At 42.5% G+C, this 21,177-nt stretch overlaps 1 protein-coding gene across 1 annotated transcript in view; it reads right to left on the bottom strand.

The window, feature by feature from the left end:
* SCCPDH (saccharopine dehydrogenase (putative)) overlaps nucleotides 1-21,177 on the bottom strand; it is a 340,744-nt gene that overhangs the window by 276,756 nt on the left and 42,811 nt on the right. The window contains exon 2 of the mRNA XM_086927202.1: nucleotides 11,749-11,861. Within this exon, the coding sequence (XP_086783328.1) occupies nucleotides 11,749-11,861 (113 nt within the window). The remainder of the gene's footprint in view (nucleotides 1-11,748; nucleotides 11,862-21,177) is intronic.

The following is a 21,177-nucleotide window of genomic DNA, read 5'->3' as shown; positions in this document are numbered from 1 at the left end:
GGTCTGGGAGTCCCGAGAAGGGTACTTACATGAGAGAAAACTACGCAAGGACTCCGCGGAGTTCCGTGACGTTAAACAGCCGGGTGAAGGGGAATCAGAATAGATAAGCAGAAGCCAAGTGCTAAACAGAGAAAAAGGACTAGGCGGCCAGTGAGGAAACTCAGTGCCGGATTTGAGCGCCATCTTGGAAAGTGCAAAAAAAGAGTGAAGGTTGATAGGATACGAGAAAGTAAAGAAGAATAAGACATAACATTATAATCAAGGAGAACCAGATTATAAATAACACAGAAATTCAATGCGGTCGTTGAGCCCCAAGGGGACCATCGTGGACAAATAACGGATCCAAAAGTTCTCGCGTTTTAGCAGATAGTTCTTGTTATTCTGGGTGATCGGGACTTGTTCCAATATTTGATATTTCAGTTGAGCCACTGTATGTCTATTTTCCAGGAAGTGGGTAGCAACAGTAGATTTTAAGTTCTGAGTACGGATGTTGCTCTTATGTTCTAAGATCCTCACGCGAATCTTTCTTTCAGTATGGCCAACGTAACATTTGCCACATGGGCATTTTAAGACATAAATAACGTTCTTGCTGTTGCATGTGGCGTTCACTTTAAGTGTTATGGTGTTGCCTTTCATGGGGTGGTTGATGGAGTTACCAAGGATACAATTGTTGCAATTGTTGGTGAAACAAGAAATATTGAAGTTACCTTTCATACAACCTGCTACCCGTGGGAATCTCACCCGCAAAGAGAGAAACATATTACAAAAAATTGCTGACAACCCCAACATCATCTGTCAAAATGCCGATAAAGGTGGTGCCCTAGTGATCATGGACACCACCTTTTATGAACAACAGGTCACAGCCCACGTTGGGGATTCCAACACTTATGATGTTCTGCCTGGGGATCCTACCCAAGAATACACCAATTATTTGACTCACATCATCAACAGGGCCTTTGAAAATGGCACTATCAATGATAGAACCAAGAGATACCTTACACCCAACAATCCGAGACCTCCGGTACTGTATATGCTACCGAAACTGCATAAACACCCGACAAATCCACCCTTTCGACCCATTGTGTCGACCCGAGGTAGTATCCATGAGAATGTGGGAAAATTTCTGGAAAAATATCTTCAACCATTCGTTATAACATCTGATTCATTTGTAAAAGACACCACCGATTTTTTACTCAAAATTGAACCGGTCATGAACAAACTGAAAAACTCTCAACTCATCATGTGTACAGTGGACGTCTGTTCCCTGTACACCTCGATCCCCCACGACGGAGGGATCGAAGCTATCGAACAAGTTTTGGCCCAATCTGACCTTGACCAGGATCTTAAAGTGTTCTTGATGGAACTTACCATGTTCACATTATACCACATTTATTTTTCTATCTTTGACAAATGGTTTCTACAACTCAACGGCACGGCCATGGGGAATTCAGCAGCTCCTTGCTACGCAAATATATACATGAGAATCTTTGAGGAATCCCACATCTTATGTCAAAACATCTGGCGAGAACATGGCCGGTTATACCTACGTTACATAGACGACATATTCCTTCTATGGGAAGGCTCCACTGAAACTCTTGTTACCTTTCTAACCACTTGGAACAACATCACGCAACGGATACAATTCACTTGGGATTACAGCGAACACTGCGCCCATTACCTGGATGTAAAAATAATGAGAGAACTAGGTGAATGGTCCACCACCATCTTTCGAAAGCCCACAGATAGGAACTCAACCTTACACTACCAAAGCTTCCATCGCATGGGGTTGAAAAACAACTTACCATATGCTCAGATACTACGTGTCAAAAGAATAGTTTCCAAACAAGACGAAAGCAAAATGCAAATCAAGACAGTTTTGGAACGTCTACGAGCACGTGGATATCCTACACCCATACTAGACTTGGCAGCCCAGAGGAGCGAGAAATGTACTAGAGCCTCTTTATTACAACCCAAATTGAAGACACCTTCCGATCGCCTGGTGGTGGTCTCTAAATACTCTAAGGCATCCAATCATTTCCAGAAAATCATTCGCAAACATTGGCCCATCCTATCTCTGGAACCCGATTTTAAGGGATTGTTCAACCAGCCCCCCATCTTTGCATTTACCAGGGGCAAGAATCTCAAGGAAATCCTGAGTCAAACCAGTGGACCTAACACCAACGTCACTTACACGGGGCTCAAACCCTGTTACAATTGCAGTAATTGCAACAATTGTATCCTTGGTAACTCCATCAACCACCCCATGAAAGGCAACACCATAAAACTTAAAGTGAACGCCACATGCAACAGCAAGAACGTTATTTATGTCTTAAAATGCCCATGTGGCAAATGTTACGTTGGCCATACTGAAAGAAAGATCCGCGTGAGGATCTTAGAACATAAGAGCAACATCCGTATTCAGAACTTAAAATCTACTGTTGCTACCCACTTCCTGGAAAATAGACATACAGTGGCTCAACTGAAATATCAAATATTGGAACAAGTCCCGATCACCCAGAATAACAAGAACTATCTGCTAAAACGCGAGAACTTTTGGATCCGTTATTTGTCCACGATGGTCCCCTTGGGGCTCAACGACCGCATTGAATTTCTGTGTTATTTATAATCTGGTTCTCCTTGACCTATCAACCTTCACTCTTTTTTTGCACTTTCCAAGATGGCGCTCAAATCCGGCACTGAGTTTCCTCACTGGCCGCTTAGTCCTTTTTCTCTGTATAGCACTTGGCTTCTGCTTATCTATTCTGATTCCCCTTCACCCGGCTGTTTAACGTCACGGAACTCCGCGGAGTCCTTGCGTAGTTTTCTCTCATGTAAGTACCCTTCTCGGGACTCCCAGACCGCTTTATCCTGCACGTGTACCCGGTCTCTTACTCCGGCATTCACCGCGTTGCACACACCTTTCTTGTATTAAGCGCATGTTCACGAGTGGATTTTTTTGAGCACGGATTTATTTTCTTACCTGCTTCCTTATTTCTTCTTTGGGAACCTTGTTCGGTTATCCACATATCAGCACGTTATTTTTTCAGTCTTCCCCACAAGGGGTCTCACCTAGTTTTCATTTCTTCTGCTCCACTTGGATGTATATTGTTTATGTAACATCATTGTTCGCTTTTTCACTGTTTATTCTAGCCATTACAACCTGGTCTTTTGCTTTTGTTTGTAGAGTAATCCCCTGACGATGGGCTCCGCCCGAAATGCATTGGGATGTGTGAGAATGAACATATCTTAAAATTTCATGAACTTTATGTGGATTACATTCACTGTTACTTGCAAACAGAGATACTTCTTCAACATGTTCAAATAAATACGGAAAGCTGGATATTTCCTATCTGAATACGAACTACAGACTACTTGATGTTTATTGAATCAGACCTTTTGGTCCTCTTTACGTTGTGCTCAGGGGTGTTCTCTCCCTAGGCTGGGGAGCTATCTTGCAGTTACTCTCTCCACACTGCCTGGCCAGACAGTGTTTTCCCCGAGTAGCACACCACAATTCATTACAACCCTACAACTTGCATTATATTTGCTGTGCGAGCTCCTCATCCTCTTTTCATTACTTCCTAGAGAGAGATCAGAATTTTGTTTGGTGGAAGTTTTGACTCATGGAAAGGTAGCTCAGATGGTTAATGTACCGGCTGCAAAGAACATGCGCCATGCAGATCACAAAGTGCACATAATGTAAATAGGTCAGTGTGCTACTGCTTTTGTCAGAGATTCTTTTGTTACTTGCAGCTTATAAGTTAAAATCCTAACTTAGAACAGTGAGCTATTAACTGTCATCTGCAAGGTATAAATTCGAGCGTTATGTCCTCCCCCCGTCCCCCAGTCTTTGATTATCCTAATGTCCCAAAAAGTGTTCTTTTGGACAGAAATCAATTCTGATTATTAAGGAGAACCCCCAACCATGGTATTACGTTTAAAATTCCGGGTATTGTGTATTCTCCAGACGAATCACTATCAAACTATACGGGCTACTAGTATGGTTGTTATGTGACTCCTACACCTTGTAGTGCTTAGTCTTATGTAACATTTTCTATACAGTGATTTACACACATATTGATTGTCTATGTGCAATGTGTGTGATGTAAAGTGCTCTGACACCCTACAATGGTATGAGTGGCACTGTAAATCAAATTAAATGCATCTGAGAGAGAGTGGTTATGGAGACTTGGGGGGTACAGTTAAAGGGTGGTAGTGAGGGAATCCATGGCAGAGGTGGTCATTGGGGGGAACTAATAAACATTAATGCACAGGACACCACCAGTGCTATGGCTGGCCCTGCCCTTGAGGCCAGTCTGCCTCACCCAAAGGTACCTCCATTGGCCTTGTTTCAGCAGCAGTAGCTGCAATTCACCAGGGATTGGCAATGCAGGATTTGCACACACCAAACGAAGTTCGCAAACTTCACAGTCTCCCTGCTACATTCACAAACACTTTTAACATGTGCTGCCTGCTGTGGGGCCACTGGAATTAATTAGGCAGCAAAGGATGACAACATTATGCCATATTGTTGACTACATTATGCATTAAAAAAAAGGCTGCAGCGTAATGCAGTATATTTTCAGATATTTTATTATTTTGACATGTGTACACTTGCTAACAGTCTCTGGAAAGATTTTGCCTTATTAGTATCTGTGTAACATACAAATGCAGCAGTGAGAAAGGTGACCAGTCAACCTTTACAATAGGCCATCCCCTCCGCAGAAACACAAGTCACATTTTATATTAACTTTTGATATGTTTGAGCTACAAACAATTTATTAGTTTAAATGGTCAGATCATGCAGCAGATCTTATATTATGAGGCAAATATGGCAGAGCTATAATTTTAGAGAAAACATTTGCAAACTAGGATATTTTGCGATTCATGTTTGAACTGCTGTTGTTGAAAAAGGGTGAAGTGCTGATGACAGAAACTCCATGGCTCGGAGACAAAGTGCTTGTATTTCCACATTTTATCGTATTTGGTACATTCTGTGATTAGAAGCATATCCCACTTTGTGAATATATTTTAATGTCAATAACTCATTATAATCTTAAATAATCATGTGTATCCATTGGTTGATTAAACTGGGCAGTGAAATGCCAAACAAATACTAAAAATTGGGATGTTTGCGCATTCTAGCCACACCTCTGGCTCCACCCACAGATCCAATACTTTGGTTATTCCCACCCTCTGATTCTCCGCTCACTGTTCCCCTACTTTTTCCCCCCAACTTCGACCACTGTGTAAGACTCAGCATCCCTGGACCTGTGATGTGGCGCAGCTGCGGGCGCCGCATGTGCCACACATTTACGGTGCCTGGCTTCTGCATAAGGGAGCTGCCCATTATTGTATCCCTAAACGTGCGCACGATGTCAGTTTGACATTGACTACACGTAGAGGGACTCTAAGTTTCTTTTAAAAAATATAGCTAACATTTGGACCTATACATTTTATTTTGTATAAATTAATTGAATGTGTGTAAAATTTAGCAATGCCCAGGGAATTCTAGTAAAGGGAGCACCCACTGTCAAATCACTAGCGTGTGTGATTGCTGCATTATTTATTACCAACTTTGACGTTGTGCTTTAACTTTGGATAAAAGTTATCATGAATTCGAGCACCAAGAAGCCAATATTGGTAAATATGTGTACTACAAATAATCCCTAACATACACTGTGCATACAGAATATTTAATCTGGTGCTTTAATCATAGGCTGCTTTAAAGTATTCTGATACAAATCGAATTGTGCTGAAGACAGCCTTGATTGGTGTTGGATCGAGGACCCAGAAGTCTGCACACCTAGCAGACAGAGATAAAGCACCTTGTCAGAAAGTTTAGCGTTTTCCCTACAGGTGGTGTTTGTTGGCCCGTGGCAGGGTCAGTCACATGTCCTGGATTCCTGGCATTTAATTGAGTCTATCCTAGTTCTGCGCCCCAGTGTTTTGTGTGCCCCACCTGGCACACATCATGTCGGAGGATGGTGTTGACGGTAACATTTTGCCCCCCCCCCCTGGAAAAATTTCTGCGGACGCCCATGTCTCCCGGTCCCCTCGGTCTCCCTGCCTCCCTGTGGAAGGTCGTATATTGTCAAATGGCGATTTTGTTTCCGGCAGGGAGACAACTCAGGTGAATACGTGAGTAGTGAAGGAAGAACGGCAGCGGTTCGAGACTGGTTGAGGTTTTGAAATTAGAGTTTATTTGGGGCTTGAAAATTTACAAGTTTGTTCGGTTTTTAGGCACAAGAGAAATAGAGTGGAGCCCGGGGGGGAGGGAGGGGGGGGGTGGGCAGAGCGAAGGGAGGGGCACTGCAGTTCATCCAGACTCACCCTCACCCAGGCTCCTGTGCTTTCTGGCTGCGACTTACTGCTTCACTGTTATCCCCTGGATGTCTTAAATCCGCTGCTTCTCTGCATGTCTGCGTGTCCGCAGTCTCTCGCCTCCAATCCCCGGCCGGGTCTCAACTTAACTCCAGGTCCGAGCAGCTCATCTGCTCCTCGCCTCACCTCCACCACCGCCCTGCTCACAGCTCCGTAGCTCCGCCTGCAGCTACAACTGGGATCAGAAGGTGAAGGGGCAAGAGCGAAGGGAGAAGAAAAAGGGTAGTCTGACTGCTACCGCACCTCCCAGGCCACAAGGGAGTTACAGCCAGATTCATCATTGTCCCGTTTTGCGAGTCCTTAATAGAGATTATTAAGGAATCGCTATTAAGGACTTGCAAAACGGGATTCATGTAGGAATCGCAAAATAAATTGTGATTCCTACAGCTTCCTTATTTGCGATTAGCAAATTGCTAATCGCAAATAAGGAATAACTCCCCATTCAAGGCCCATAGGAATGAATGGGGAGTTATTCCTTATTTGCGATTAGCAATTTGCTAATCGCAAATAAGGATGCGATTTCAAGGGTGCCAGGGGTGTCCAAAGGACACCCTGTAGCACCCCTGAAATGAAAATGTAGACTGATGTTGGGCACACACATGTCCAAAGTACATGTGTGTGTGTAACATGCAACTTAGAAAAAAGCATTTAAATGCATTTTTATAAGTTTTCGCTATTTACCACGAGGTTTGACTTCGTGGTAAATAGCTGTCCTAAATTGCGAATTCGTAATTTTTAAATGTTTCATGAATAGAATTTAAGGAATCTCTAATAGAGATTCCTTAAATGCTAATCCTCGCAAATTTGCGAATTCTTTATTAGCGATTTTTGCATTTGGGATGATGAATCCCAAATGCAAAAATTGCACTCGCAAAGGGCCAGATTCTCAGAATCTGGCTCTTTTGCGAGTGCATTTCGCTTGATGAATCTGGCTGTTAGGGCCGTAGCACACCGCTGCCCACCGTATTCAGGCCACAGCCTACCGCCCCAACCGCTAATGAAAGTGGGGGCCGAAGCTGGAGCGGAGCCGGAACAATGCCAATAGCGGGATCGGGAGCCGTGAGGCGTCTTCTTCGTCCACGAATGCCAGATCGCGGTTGCGGTGAAAACACAAACTGGAGTCAACTTTCGCTTGGATCTGGCAGGCGCAGAGCTCCGCAGCCCCGAGACCCTGTGCTGCTGAACGGGAAATCTTGAACTTTCACTGCCTCTCTAAAATGGTTGAACAATATAAAGAAAATGAAGCACACTTCATTGTCATGGCTACTATACAAGATATTTCAAATTTCCCCCCTATATATACAAATATTTGTATAGGGCAGTTAAGAGAAGGGAAATAAATGATGGGTTTATATAACAAGCTGGGAGAAACAAGGTATAAGTGCCAGTAGTTTGTTTTCTGCGTCTCATTTGAAAATGTGATGCAGCTTCTCTATATAGTTATTTTCTTCACCATTTCTGAAATGTTCTAGCCCTTTCACTTTCCACAATTTGCTTTAAATATTAACACTCTCCCAAACATACATTTCCTCTAATGTTCAACCTGCTTCCTAGCATTCATTTTTCTCTTCTACTCTAATGCATGACACTATCTGTTACTCCATTTAGATATTTGTTACCATTTAATTGGGAGAGCCAAATAAAAAAACAAATACATAAATTGCGAGATTCCACACTGTGATGATGGCTGGGGTAGAAAGGGCTTCAATAAAGGGCTTTCCACCCTTTTCTAGGCGGTGTAATCCCCATAATGTCATAAAAAGCTTTGGCAATGAGAAATGCTACCACATTTGAGTAGCAGTCATAACAGCAAATCCATTCTGGTAACAAATGATCTATCTCATAAACTTAGTATGAAATATCACTTAACTATGAGCTTTAAATGGATTTTGAGATTGCACTTGTTGTCTACCAACATCAGCTTATGGGTAATGAAAATATCAGCACTCTATCAAATGTAGAGGTACTGGCATGAGCATCATGTGCCAGGGATGACTAACATAAAGTCAATAATGCACAAAATATTTCTAAAATGGCCAAAAGAGAGCCAGGACTACAAGACTGCTATTTCTGGGCACCACAATGCCACAGATGCCAACAATATATCAAGGATGGCTAAAGCTATGACAGGGATTGCTACAATATTTCAAGGAAGTCAACCATCATGGCAAGGGTGTCTATCATTATATCATTATGCCAAAGATGGCCACAATAATGACACAGATTCCTACAACATTTCCTCAATGGCCACAAGTAAGTAATCTCGGAACAATTTAACACCAATAATGCCCACAATCTCTGACATCATTATACTCTGTAAGCGACTGCCACTACTATTCCACTGCTGCTGAGCATTGTCTTAGAGATGATGGCTATATTCTCTGGGGTCACCATATAATGCTATTGATCTGATGCCAAGCATTGTGAACAAGGAAGAACATTCTTATTCTTATTCTTCTTCTCATACACATGCTCTCATATATTTGCATATTCTCTCATCATATATTCTCATTCTTTCTCTCACACACACATGCAAGCACACACACACACACACACGCACATAAATATGCACTCATGCGCATTTCCCACATCCCACTCCCCCAACAGCCAGTTAGGTCCTTTTATGTCTCCACTCCCATTTTGGCCCTTGTTCTGCTTGGCATGGGCTGCTTCCACATTAGTTCACACACTTGCACAAATGCTTCAGCTTCCAGTAGTAGCATTCTTTAGCATCCCAGTCCTTAGACACATAGTGTAACAGATGGCACGGGGACAAACCGCTCTGACTCCTGGTGATGGATTTATTGCAGGCTCCTCAATGTCGATGACACTGTATGTATGGCTGCCACTCTGAGTGTTTGAAGCTGAGCAGAGTTGTTGTTGCTCGTTGTGTCTAAAGCTAAGCACTACACAGATCCAGACCCTTTGAATAACATAATGGACTCCATGTCCACAAACTACTTATAAGCATATAGGGAGCAAGCAGTATCTCCCAAGAAACTCATTGGGGCTCTAACTAATTTTAATGGGGAAGACGCGGCTGTATGGTTTGCATAAGAATGTGTTCTACAGGAGGAGGTGGTTTGGGCTCAAGGCTCTTAAAAATTCAGACTGAGGTCATCGGCCTACGGGTATCCTTTCCAACTAAACAGATTAAAATTATCTTGTATGCTGGTAGATTAATCCCAAACAACATGTCCAGATATTCAAGATGGTTACTTTTTCTAGGTTCCTGTCCTATTACTCACAACAGGTGAGGTACAGTATACTAAAACATGTTTGTCTACTGTGCAGTAACCTCAAGAGAATTTAAATAAATGTATACAGAGTTCTACATTTGTTTAAAAGATCATACTTCAGAGTGAGAATCAACTGAGGAAAAGTAAATTACAAAGACAATAACAAGTGAATGTAGAAGATCTATCTAGGTCGCCCTATTGTACAGTACTAAACGTTGCGATTTGTTTTTAGTTGCTTTTGGATGCATTATTTGAAGGGCTGCTGATGAACTTCGGTGTTTCGCTACAAGTTGTGTGGGAAAACCTCAACAGTAGTACTAGCGGAAAACAATGGTTCTGTTGGGAATCACATGTAATAGATCAAGCGTACTCAATATGATTTATGACATTACATTAATCATTAAATGTAGTATAGTAACACACACAACACAACTTAGTTCAGAGGAAAACTTCCTTTTTGAGTTTTTTTGTATCACTCATTATGTATACCTTGGCTACAATTCTTGTGGCTAAAACACCGCCTTCCTTGCCTCCACAGCTTGGGTGATCGCTAAGGCGGCTCCCTACTTCATTAATTATTCCACCGGCTGGTGAAGAAAGCAACACTAGAACAGAAAGGTATGTTCACCCTAGGTGCTCAAGCGCCTCTACAATTTGCATGCCATGTCGTGCTCTGGTATATTTTGTATCCACGCTTATCTAATATCATTAGTAAGCACCACGCTCTCTCTGCATTGGTTTTAGAAATATCCTGTGCTGTGAGTGTCGGTGTCGGCTGACACCTTGGAACAGAAAGAAGCCCCGAATCATTGTGCCACCCCACCTGAATCAATAGGTGAGCATTCAGGAACTTCCCCCACCATTCTTTACATAAAACGTAACATACACACACACAATTCTGATTCCAATCTTTAATTCACAGGCTGTCTCACCCTCCCCTGTCCTGATGAAGACCCGCCACAGATGATTATTAATCTGCACTAACTATTAGGGTCGAAACGTGAACGTTGTTTGTTCAATTTGTCCACGCAACTCCCCAACTAGAATAAGGAATTATTATATCCTGTTGGTTGTTATGCATCCTATGTTGGACACAGTTGTAAAATATTGTGCTCACTTGTAAATATATGTTATTCATGTCACCTATGTACAGCACTTTGTCACTGATCACGACCAGTCACTAACTGCATCACCTACCACATGCTGTATTGTATTTGTACATTTAGGACATCCAGTTATTTGGTTATATGTCTAAAAAGTAAAAAACAACTCAAAAAGGAAGTTTTCCTCTGAACTAAGTTGTGTCGTGTGTTGTACTATACTACATTCAATGATTAATGTAATGTCATAAATCATATTGAGTATGCTTGATCTATTACACGTGATTCCCAACAGAACCATTGTTTTCCGCTAGCATACCTACCCAGGTTCTGAGGGTTACTGGGTTACCCCATTATTGTTAATGCTCAACAGTAGTACAGCATCCAAAATCATTGATCCGGTTGGTGAAGGATTAAGAAGGAGTAGCCATACAGCATCCAGTTTGACCCTGAAAAATGCAGGATAACCATGGAAATATGTGTTTAGGCACCAATTTCTGCATGTTTTCCCTCAATTTAATGAATGCCCTTTCAGATAAATATGAACTGCTTTTACCAGGTGAAATGTGCAAAGTAAAATACCTGAAGATGCTAGTTTTCCTGAACAGCTTCAAATTCCCATGCATCATGTATCTCCAGTTACTGACCGAACCAGGATTTACAAGGAATACATACTGACCATCAGATTGTATTATGGTTTGTTTCAGTAATTATGAATAAACTAGCTTTATCTCAAGAGCGACATTTGCATACGACCTTGCAAATATAACTTTAGATTGTTTAGAATCAAGTCGAAGGGGATTAAAGAGTTTTTATTTTCTGAAACAGTTTTACTTGATACTTCTAATGGTAATTTGAATCTCCGCAACAATAACATAAATTCAAACTGAGATTTTAGTCAAAGAAAACCTTCATCATTTAAAATCAGTCAACAATTACAGCTACGATTTGTGCCATGCTCTCAGCAAAACCGGTAAATGAAGCAATTGTTGCCTGCTTTATTCAGAATAGGCTGCGATACTTACTGGGCCCACACAATCCAGAACAAGTGATGTTTGTTTGCACATTTCAGCAAGGGAAGCAGGATCACCAACATCACAGATTATGATTCCAACATCCGATGTCAGCTGTGGTTGTCCTACAAGGGAAATAACGAATGGTTAGATATAGTTCATGCTACAAAGATATATCTAATCATATGATGCTGCTACAGGATAGGCTTATGCGATTTTATTCACTATATATTTTTTTAATTGCCAGCACTAGCATCTAATCAGACATAAATAATTCACAATCCAAATTTTGACGGTAGGACTTCCCCATTACTAATGAAAAGGGGAAGTAGGCTTGTGCTGCAACTCCTGCCACAGTCAATCATGCACCACACAACTAATGTCCTTACAACCTTTGATTAAGCATTTTAGCAGAGTTTACAAAGTGTATTGCACCTGGTGCACAATTTACCAAAACTAAATTTTAGATTGGAATTTGATCACATCAACGGCTACATTTTCCTCGTTTCTATGCACGCTTGGATTCTGGCTTTATTAGAATACATACTGAAGATGCAAAAGAGAAAAGGGGAATCTTGGGCAGTTTCCAATATTCATCTACAGCATCACCAACACTAAATCTGCTCACCTGAAATGTTTGTTTTTCAAACAGAATGTTAAGCGCAGGGTCAGCTCAATGCCACCGACGCCGAACCAGAAAAATGACAATGCCCTTTCCATTATTTATTTGTTTATAAAGTTTTATATAGCGCTAGCTAGACCCGTGTGTATCAGAGCGCTTTAAAAACACAAAGGAAAAGAAAGAGTAGCACTACATCACAGGACATGAGGATGTATAAATATATAAGCAAAGACTTCACACTTAAGTATACAGTGAATGAGAGAAAAACGCTGGTGGTTAGGACAGTCCGATAACCCCCATCATTGAAAGTCAGCCTGAGAGGGGAGTCCATTAGTCTATTGATGTCTAGGTTGGTTGGCTTGGTCAGAGAAGTATTGGTTGAGGAGCAGGAGTTTCAGGTCCTTTTTGAAGCAGGGAAGGAGTGGTTGCATCTGAGGTCCGTAGGGAGTGTGTCCCATATCCTGGTAACATTACCAGAGAAGTATCGGCATTCTGTCGCTTTCCTTTTCAATTTCGGGGCGATGAGAAGAAGTGAGTTGGTGCTTCTCAGAGTTCTTGATTTTCCTGCTTTTACCAGTTTGCTGTTCAGGTAATTGGGGGATTGGGCGTGGAGGGCCTTGTGTGTAATGCAGCCAGTTTGTATATGTATTTTAGCATTTTGATTAGTAAGTGCTAACCATGCCAAATTAAAGCATTTTATCATTCCAGGCGCATAAAAAGAGGAAATAATCATTGATTTGGGTCAGTGTCAGCCACAAATAGGGCCTAAAGCGTCACACTTGCCCAAAAGACTGCAAACCGCTATATTATTGCAAATGTTATTATACTACATATTTCTACAGGCCAGCACCAGTATCGAATACTTCTCAAATTCTTTGCACACCTTACCTGCTATGTTTGGATGCAAAAAATACAAAGTATTGCATTTAGTTCTGTGATATGTAGTTTCAAGCACCACTATTTGGAAAATGAGTCCCATTCCACTACTCATAAAACTTTAATCTGCCCATTTTATTCTGTTCATGTAGTCGTTTGTCAGGCTATTGCATGCCTCTTTCTTGGGTTGTATGACAATCCATCGTTAACAATGCAATCGCGGCAGTTCTCATCGCGGTCATTACATCGTAAAGGCAGCCGCACCGGATGTTTTCTTATCGCACGTAGTTGCGCCGTAAATACGCCCATTTAATTGGATTGCGTTTCACAGCGGCAATTTTACATCGTGCGACATGACAACGCGATGTTTGAGGGCACAATTGATTAATCTTTTCAGCCAATGGGTTGGTGGGGGTGGGGGTTATATATGGTATTGGCCATCGTGTATGCAGCCATTTGTGCCTGTGTCGTGACCCTGTGGACATTCTTTTCAATCGCTAAGTGTCGACTGTTGAACTCTTTGTTTTTGGCCTTCTGCGCTGTGTTTCCCTCGTTATCCGTGCTCTTGTGACCTCTGTTGCCCTCGTATTTCGTGCCCTTCTGCCCTCTGATGCTCTCTTTCTTCGTGCCCTTCTGCGCTCAGTTGTACTCTTTTTTTGTGGCCTTCTGCGCTGTGTTTCCATTTTTTTCCGTGCTCTTGTGCCCTCAGTTGCCCTCGTATTTCGTGCCCTTCTGCCCTCTGAGTAGTCATCCATCCATCCAATCCATCCATTATTCATTCATGCATCCATCCACCCATACATCCATCCATGCATCCGCCATCCATTCATTCATCCAGCCAGCCACCCACTCACCACACACACACACACACACACACACACAGTCAGCCACCCAGCACTCATACATGCATCAATCATGCATCTATATTAAAAAATAACTACATATCCGCTGCCTTTTTGTAATGGAATGTGAAATGTGACAGACTGAGTTTTTTTAAAATGTTTTTTTAATGGCATGTGACAGTCAGCACTTCACCTCGTTTATGAAGCAGACAGTCAGCATTTAGATTGTAGAATCTTGTTACGGTCATTTAGCTGCATTTTCGCTAGGCTCTTTTATTACAATCAGCCGTGTCATCTGTTACAAAATAGTCATCGCACAGTAGTAGTGTCTAAGAACAGGTTTATTAAGAACAACCCCACACCGAGGTGAAGCGTGGGTCAGTGGAACTGTTATCACAGTTGATATCACGAGGGGTCAACCTAGGGTACAGTAGAATGTCAGGGAACCAATCAGGGAGGGAGGAGCGCAGGGGAAGCTCACGCGCAGGGGAGAGGAGGGCACCAAGCGCAGGGCACGGGAGGGGTGGCATAGGAGAGATACAACACATCTTCCTCTCTTGAGAGTTTTGACAACTGTACCACGGGGAGTGGTAAACATTAACAAGGAAGTAAATAAACTGAAGAAGGTTAGTCACAGACAAAGTCATCCAAACGTTTTGGCTTACGGATGATTCTACCAAACCGTCCAGAGACTAACAGTGAGTTGGGTGCACATTCAGTGTCAGAATGGGAATCATGGCTAGTTCTGCCAAACCTACCACTGAACCTGTGACCACCAGACGCAACTTCAGAGTCAGAATGTGGGTCATCGTGACAACTCCGATTGAATGTCGAAGTGCTAGGATTGACACCAACAGACCGATTGGCCATCATCAGAGTCAGTGTCAGGTTGGAAATCGCATGTGATGGCATTCCTAGACATATTGCCCACGTCAATACAAGGCTTATCAACATCCACCCAAAGATCCTTGCTAACCGTGACATGTTGCTGTTGGTTGTGATCCTTGCACCCAGGATGATATTTTGCCAGTCTGCTCATGTGCCATACTTTCCCATCACTGAGTCTTGCCGCATTGTTAAACAGTTCATCAATGTAAAAAGGGGCAGTGAATCTGCTTTCTCCTTTCTTTACTTTTTTTTCCAAACAAACTTTCACCAGGTCGCCAACCTTAAACGCATGTTCCTTGGCACTGTGTTTCGAATCATACCATTCCTTGTAGTATTTCTGAGCTTTGATAATGTTATTCCTGATGTTTTCAGGTGACCATTCAATTTGCTTAGATTTGGACATCCACCCCAGGTCAATGCTTAAAGGCTGTCTGCTTCTCATGAGGACAAATGGTGCTGTGCTTGTGCTAGCACATGGAGATATCCTGAATGCCCAGATGAGTTTGTAAATTTCTTCTTCCCAGTTTTGGTTTGCGTTTCTAGACAGTTGTATGTGTCCCTTCAAGACACGGTTGAAACGTTCAGTGAGACCATTACCTTCAGGGTGGTAATTTGAAGTGGTGTGATGAGTGATACAGTTCCTTGCTAGAAACTACTTGAATGCCTCTGAACAGAATTGCGGACCATTATCTGTGAGTACAGATTTAGGGAAACCTTCACTCAGAAACAGTTTGTCCAAGAAACTAATGAATTTTGAGCTGTCAATTTCATCAACGATTTTTATTTCAGGCCACTTGGAGAAATGGTCTATCGCCACCAGGATGTACTTGATTTCGCCGTCATGTCCTTCGATGGGCCCCACGATGTCTAAGCCCAATTTCTCCCATGCCATTAGAGGGGGTTGAATTGGAGAAAGACTGACTTTTGACGTTTTAAGGGTTTTGTCTGAGTCAGAGCATTCAACACAGTTCCTGACCTGGACCTCAATTTGTTTGTCGATACCCGACCACCAATAACTTGACCTGACTCTCTGCTTAGTCTTGGTGATGCCAAGGTGGCCTATGTGGCACAATCTTAGAATTTTGTCTCTGAGTGTGACTGGGGCTATAGCTTTACCAATTCTGTACAACACACCGTTTTCCCAACTGAGTTCATTTCTTGTTTCCCAGTATGCTTTGATATTGTCATGTAGGTTTCGCTGATCAGGCCATGCAGAGTTGACGAATTTGCATACTTCTTGCAACGTTGAGTCGCGCGACATGTGTTGACTCCATTCTTCCGCAGATATTCCATCCAGGTCAGTGTTGAAGAGCAGAGCCACTTTCTCCTCATCTTCATGTGTGGCCATGCTTTCAGTGTGAGGCAGGGGCAGTCTGCTGAGGAAGTCTGCAATTTTATTTTTCACTCCTGGCCAATATTCCGCCGTGTAGTTGTAATCCAACAGCTTGATTGACATCTTGCTCAGTCTTGGGGAAGCATTTTGCAGACCAGAGGCAGACAGTATCTTGATCAATGGTTTGAGAATTCTATGTTGTTTCCCGTGTAGCTTCTAGCTATGACTTTTGATTTTTCAAGAGTTGAACCAATTTTATCCGTGAATTGCTTCCACACATTTTCGTTGATGATCGTGAAGGGAGACCCAGTCTGCCATCAGATTGACTGTCACACCACCCAATTTTACATCACACATGGGTTTTTTCTTCTTATTTGGCGTGAGTTCCAACACGTCATATTCGATTGAGAAGACATAACTGACGCTGTCGGAGTCAGAATATTCAGAATCCTCGTCTGTGGAGTCACTCTCTTCTTGAATTTGTCGGACCTGTCTGCTTTGTTTATACATTTTCCTATTGCATGCTTTGGCGATGTGCCCAGTCATTCCACATGACAAGCATTTTTGATGTATGGCTGGACACTTTTTTGAATCGGCTAAATGGGTTGGAGACCCACAACGATAACATTTAAGTTCAGCAAAATCATTGTCTCTGGTATAAGCACGTCTTTCATTGCTTTGCTTTGATTTGCTTGGTTCACTTCTTTTGTGGTATTCATGTCTCACTTCTCTTTTATTACCTTTGTGTTTTAGTTTGCTAGCATTAGAGGATCTTACAGCTTTAACTTCCACTGGTTCATCCAAAACTGCTTTTGCGCATCTGCCTGTAAGTTCAGCTTTTTTGACAAGAGCAACAACTTCCTTCAAAGAAGCCTCTCCATTAACCCAAAGTTTGTCCTGGATATTGGGGTTGCTCGCGTGCATAATTATTTGATCACGCACAAACTCTTCTTACAGTGCTCCAAATCTGCAGGTTAAGGCTAAGTTGTTCAGGGCTGCAACGTAATCTTCAATGCTCTCTTCTTTCCCTTGCTTTCTTCTTGAGAATTTGTACCGGTCAACAGCGACACACACGATAGGCGAGAAGTGGTCGTCCAGGTCATCCAAGGCATGCTGATATACATCATCACCCGTTCTCACTTTCTTCTCTATGTTGTTGTAGGTCTTAACACCACCAGGACCCAAACAATACAATAGTACTTTTTTCTTCTTTACAGCAGTGAAATCATCATCTTCCACTGTCTCTATATAATTAATAAAGTATTCTTTCCATTCCTTCCAAGGCATGCATGGTGCACCTTTTAGGGGTAGAAATGCTTGAGGTTGCGAAAGATTTAAAGAACTTATAGCACACATAGCAATGGGAAACCCTGTTGCTCAAATTGTCAATAATGTCCTTGTGAATTCACTTTATGTACCCTTAAGAAATTGTTCTAGAAAATGTGTGTTGAAAACGTTTCCTTCACAATACAATAATTGTTAATTTTATTTGGAAATGTATTTGCCAGCTGGTCGTTTTTGTAAAATTATAGGCCCCTTTTTAAGCTCCTTTAACAATGTCCACAAAACTTAGCATTGGTCAGGCTCGAACCCTAAGACCCGAACAGCACAATCTATTTCAATTACTTTTTTTTTTCCTCCTTAAAATGGCCTCCAACGCTGCGTTCCAGTGACGTCATGCGTCGCCGAGCATGCGCAGATGTGGCTGATTAGAGGCGCGAATCGGCTGACAGGAATTTCTTTTAGTCGATGCGTACAGCAGTTGTAACTACAGCTGACAGGAAGTCTAATAGTAAGCCTTCCGCTGAGTGAAGACGACTTCAGGCAACTTCCGACGACAAACGTGAAGAGATAAAGTCTGAAATGCCATGCGGCCGTACCTTCGTGCAATGCTGCAACTGTCTCGTCACGGACATTTCCTTTCCAACATCAGAGACGATCTGGACACCGGACGTTCTGAGACATTCAAACCTGGGCACAGCTCCGGCACAGCACAGGACAGGGTTTTCAACCTCAGAGACTAATCTGGACTGCAGGGCACCGGACGTCCTGAGACACTCAAATCTCGGCACAGCTCCGGCACAGCACAGGACAGGAAAATCCACCACAGATCCTGTTCCCTCTTCAATGCTTCAATCAAAATGCGTACAGCAGTTCAGGTAGGATGAATTTAACCCGAATACAGATTGATGATGGATTGCAAGGTTTCAATTAAGTCACCCGTAAATCAGCTTCAGGATGTACCACGGTGTGAGGTTGTGGTGCCGCTCGTCGCCACTGTTACAAAAAAGTCATCGCACAGTAATAGTGTCTAAGAACAGGTTTATTAAGAACAACCCCACACCGAGGTGAAGCGTGGGTCAGTGGAACTGTTATCACAGTTGATATCACGAGGGGTCAACCTAGGGTACAGTAGAATGTCAGGGAACCAATCAGGGAGGGAGGAGCGCAGGGGAAGCTCACGCGCAGGGGAGAGGAGGGTACCAAGCGCAGGGCACGGGAGGGGTGGCATAGGAGAGATACAACATCATCCACCTCCCATCCATACCTGCCATCCATTCATCCATCCACCCACCCACCCACCACACACATATCACCCATACACAATCGGCCGTGTTCAGCGAAGCTTTTGTACAATAAAAGCCTCTTTATTACAATCAGCCGTGTTCAGCGAAGCTTTTGTACAATAAAAGCCTCTTTTATTACAATCAGCCGTGTTCAGCGAAGCTTTTCCGAAGCCCCTTACACCAGCCCTGTCAAACGCTAATTTTCAAAAGCCTAGCCGTGTTACGTACGCTCATTTCCAAAAGCCTCTTTTATGACAATCAGCCGTGTTACGCTAACTTCCACAAGACTCCTGAAGACGGTGTTACGCTCATTTCCAAAAGCCTCTTTCATTACAATCAGCCGTGTTCAGCGAAGCTTTCCCGAAGGCCCTTACATCAGCCCTGTCATTTGTATAATAAACGCTCATTTTCAAAAGCTCAGCAAAGCTTTTCCGAAGCCCCCTACATCAGCCCTGTCATTTGTACAATAAACGTTCATTTTCAAAAGCCTCTTTTATTAAAATCAGCCGCGTTACGATAATTTCCACAAGACTCCTTAATTCATTTGTACAATAAACGCTCATAATTTCCAGAAGACTCCTTAATTCATTTGTACAATAAACATTGCTTGCGTTGAAATTCATCAGCCCTGTCATTTGTACAATAAACGCTCATTTTCAAAAGCCTCTTTCATTAGAATCCCGTCGCAGTTAGCCAATATGTCATTAACATCGCATGCGTTGAAATTGCATGCGAGGTTAATGACATTGCGCCGCCGTAGCATGCGACGTGAAGGACGATGCGATGTGAAAGTCACGGTGCAATACACGCTCTCTACATCAGCCCTGTCATTTGTATAATAAACGCTCATTTTCAAAAGCTCAGCGAAGCTTTTCCAAACCCCTTACATCAGCCCTGTCATTTGTACAATAAACGCTCATTTTCAAAAGCCTCTTTTATTACAATCAGCTGCGTTACGATAATTCCCAAAAGACTCCTTAATTCATTTGTACAATAAACGCTCATAATTTCCAGAAGACTCCTTAATTCATTTGTACAATAAACATCGCTTGCGTTGAAATTCATCAGCCCTGTCATTTGTACAATAAACGCTCATTTTTAAAAGCCTCTTTCATTAGAATCCCGTCGCAGTTAGCCAATATGTCATTAACATCGCATGCGTTGAAATTGCATGCGAGGTTAATGACATTGCGCCGCCGTAGCAAGCAATGTGAAGGACGATGCGATGTGAAAGTCACGGTGCAATACACGCTCTCTACATCAGCCCTGTCATTTGTATAATAAACGCTCATTTTCAAAAGCTCAGCGAAGCTTTTCCAAACCCCTTACATCAGCCCTGTCATTTGTACAATAAACGCTCATTTTCAAAAGCCTCTTTTATTACAATCAGCCGCGTTACGATAATTCCCAAAAGACTCCTTAATTCATTTGTACAATAAACGCTCATAATTTCCAGAAGACTCCTTAATTCATTTGTACAATAAACATCGCTTGCGTTGAAATTCATCAGCCCTGTCATTTGTACAATAAACGTTCATTTTCAAAAGCCTCTTTCATTAGAATCCCGTCGCAGTTAGCCAATATGTCATTAACATTGCATGCGTTGAAATTGCCTGCGATGTTAATGACATTGCGCCGCCGTAGCATGCAATGTGAAGGACGATGCGATGTGAAAGTCACGGTGAGATAGCACCGCCATGTTTTGCCCCCGATGCGATGGGTGTTTCCTCTTTCTTGACTGTGGTCATAGTTGCAGAGCCCAACAATAACATAAGGTACCATGGTGCATATCTCTAAATTAGGACCTTTTAAGAAAGGAAACATCGGACTATTTCATAGAACAACACAGAGGGAGGGTGGTGAGGAATTTGAGGTCAAATAGAGTATCCACTAGAGAGACAGAGTAACACCGAAGAATAACTAATTTATTGTTTTAATGGAAACTTATTCCCACAGATTCCTCATCTTTCAAATAGATACCAAAGCAGAACCTTCCAAGGTGGTGGATCTGTGGAATAGCTAAAACCAAAAGAACTTGAAGAACCGAATGGGCAAAAGGACTTTTCCGTCTGTCTGACTCTCTAGGCAGTAGTGCTTTGTTAACATGTGTACTGATGGTCACATCGCAGCCCGACAGATGTCAAGGACTAGTACTCTGCGTAGTGGTAGCAGTCTCAGCACTGGTGCAATTAACCCACAATCCATTTGTGGCTGCTTCTTGACCAGTGCATTGTAGATTTTAATGCAGAAGAAAATCCACCTTGACAAAGTCCTTTTTTGCACTGCCTTGCCATTCTTTCCCCCATAGAACTC

Source organism: Lissotriton vulgaris, chromosome 6 (genome assembly GCF_964263255.1).
Source record: "Lissotriton vulgaris chromosome 6, aLisVul1.2, whole genome shotgun sequence".
NCBI classification, from domain to species: Eukaryota; Metazoa; Chordata; class Amphibia; order Caudata; family Salamandridae; genus Lissotriton; species Lissotriton vulgaris.
The sequence above is the reverse complement of the archived record's forward strand: the minus strand, read 5'-3'. Positions and strand labels throughout refer to the sequence as shown.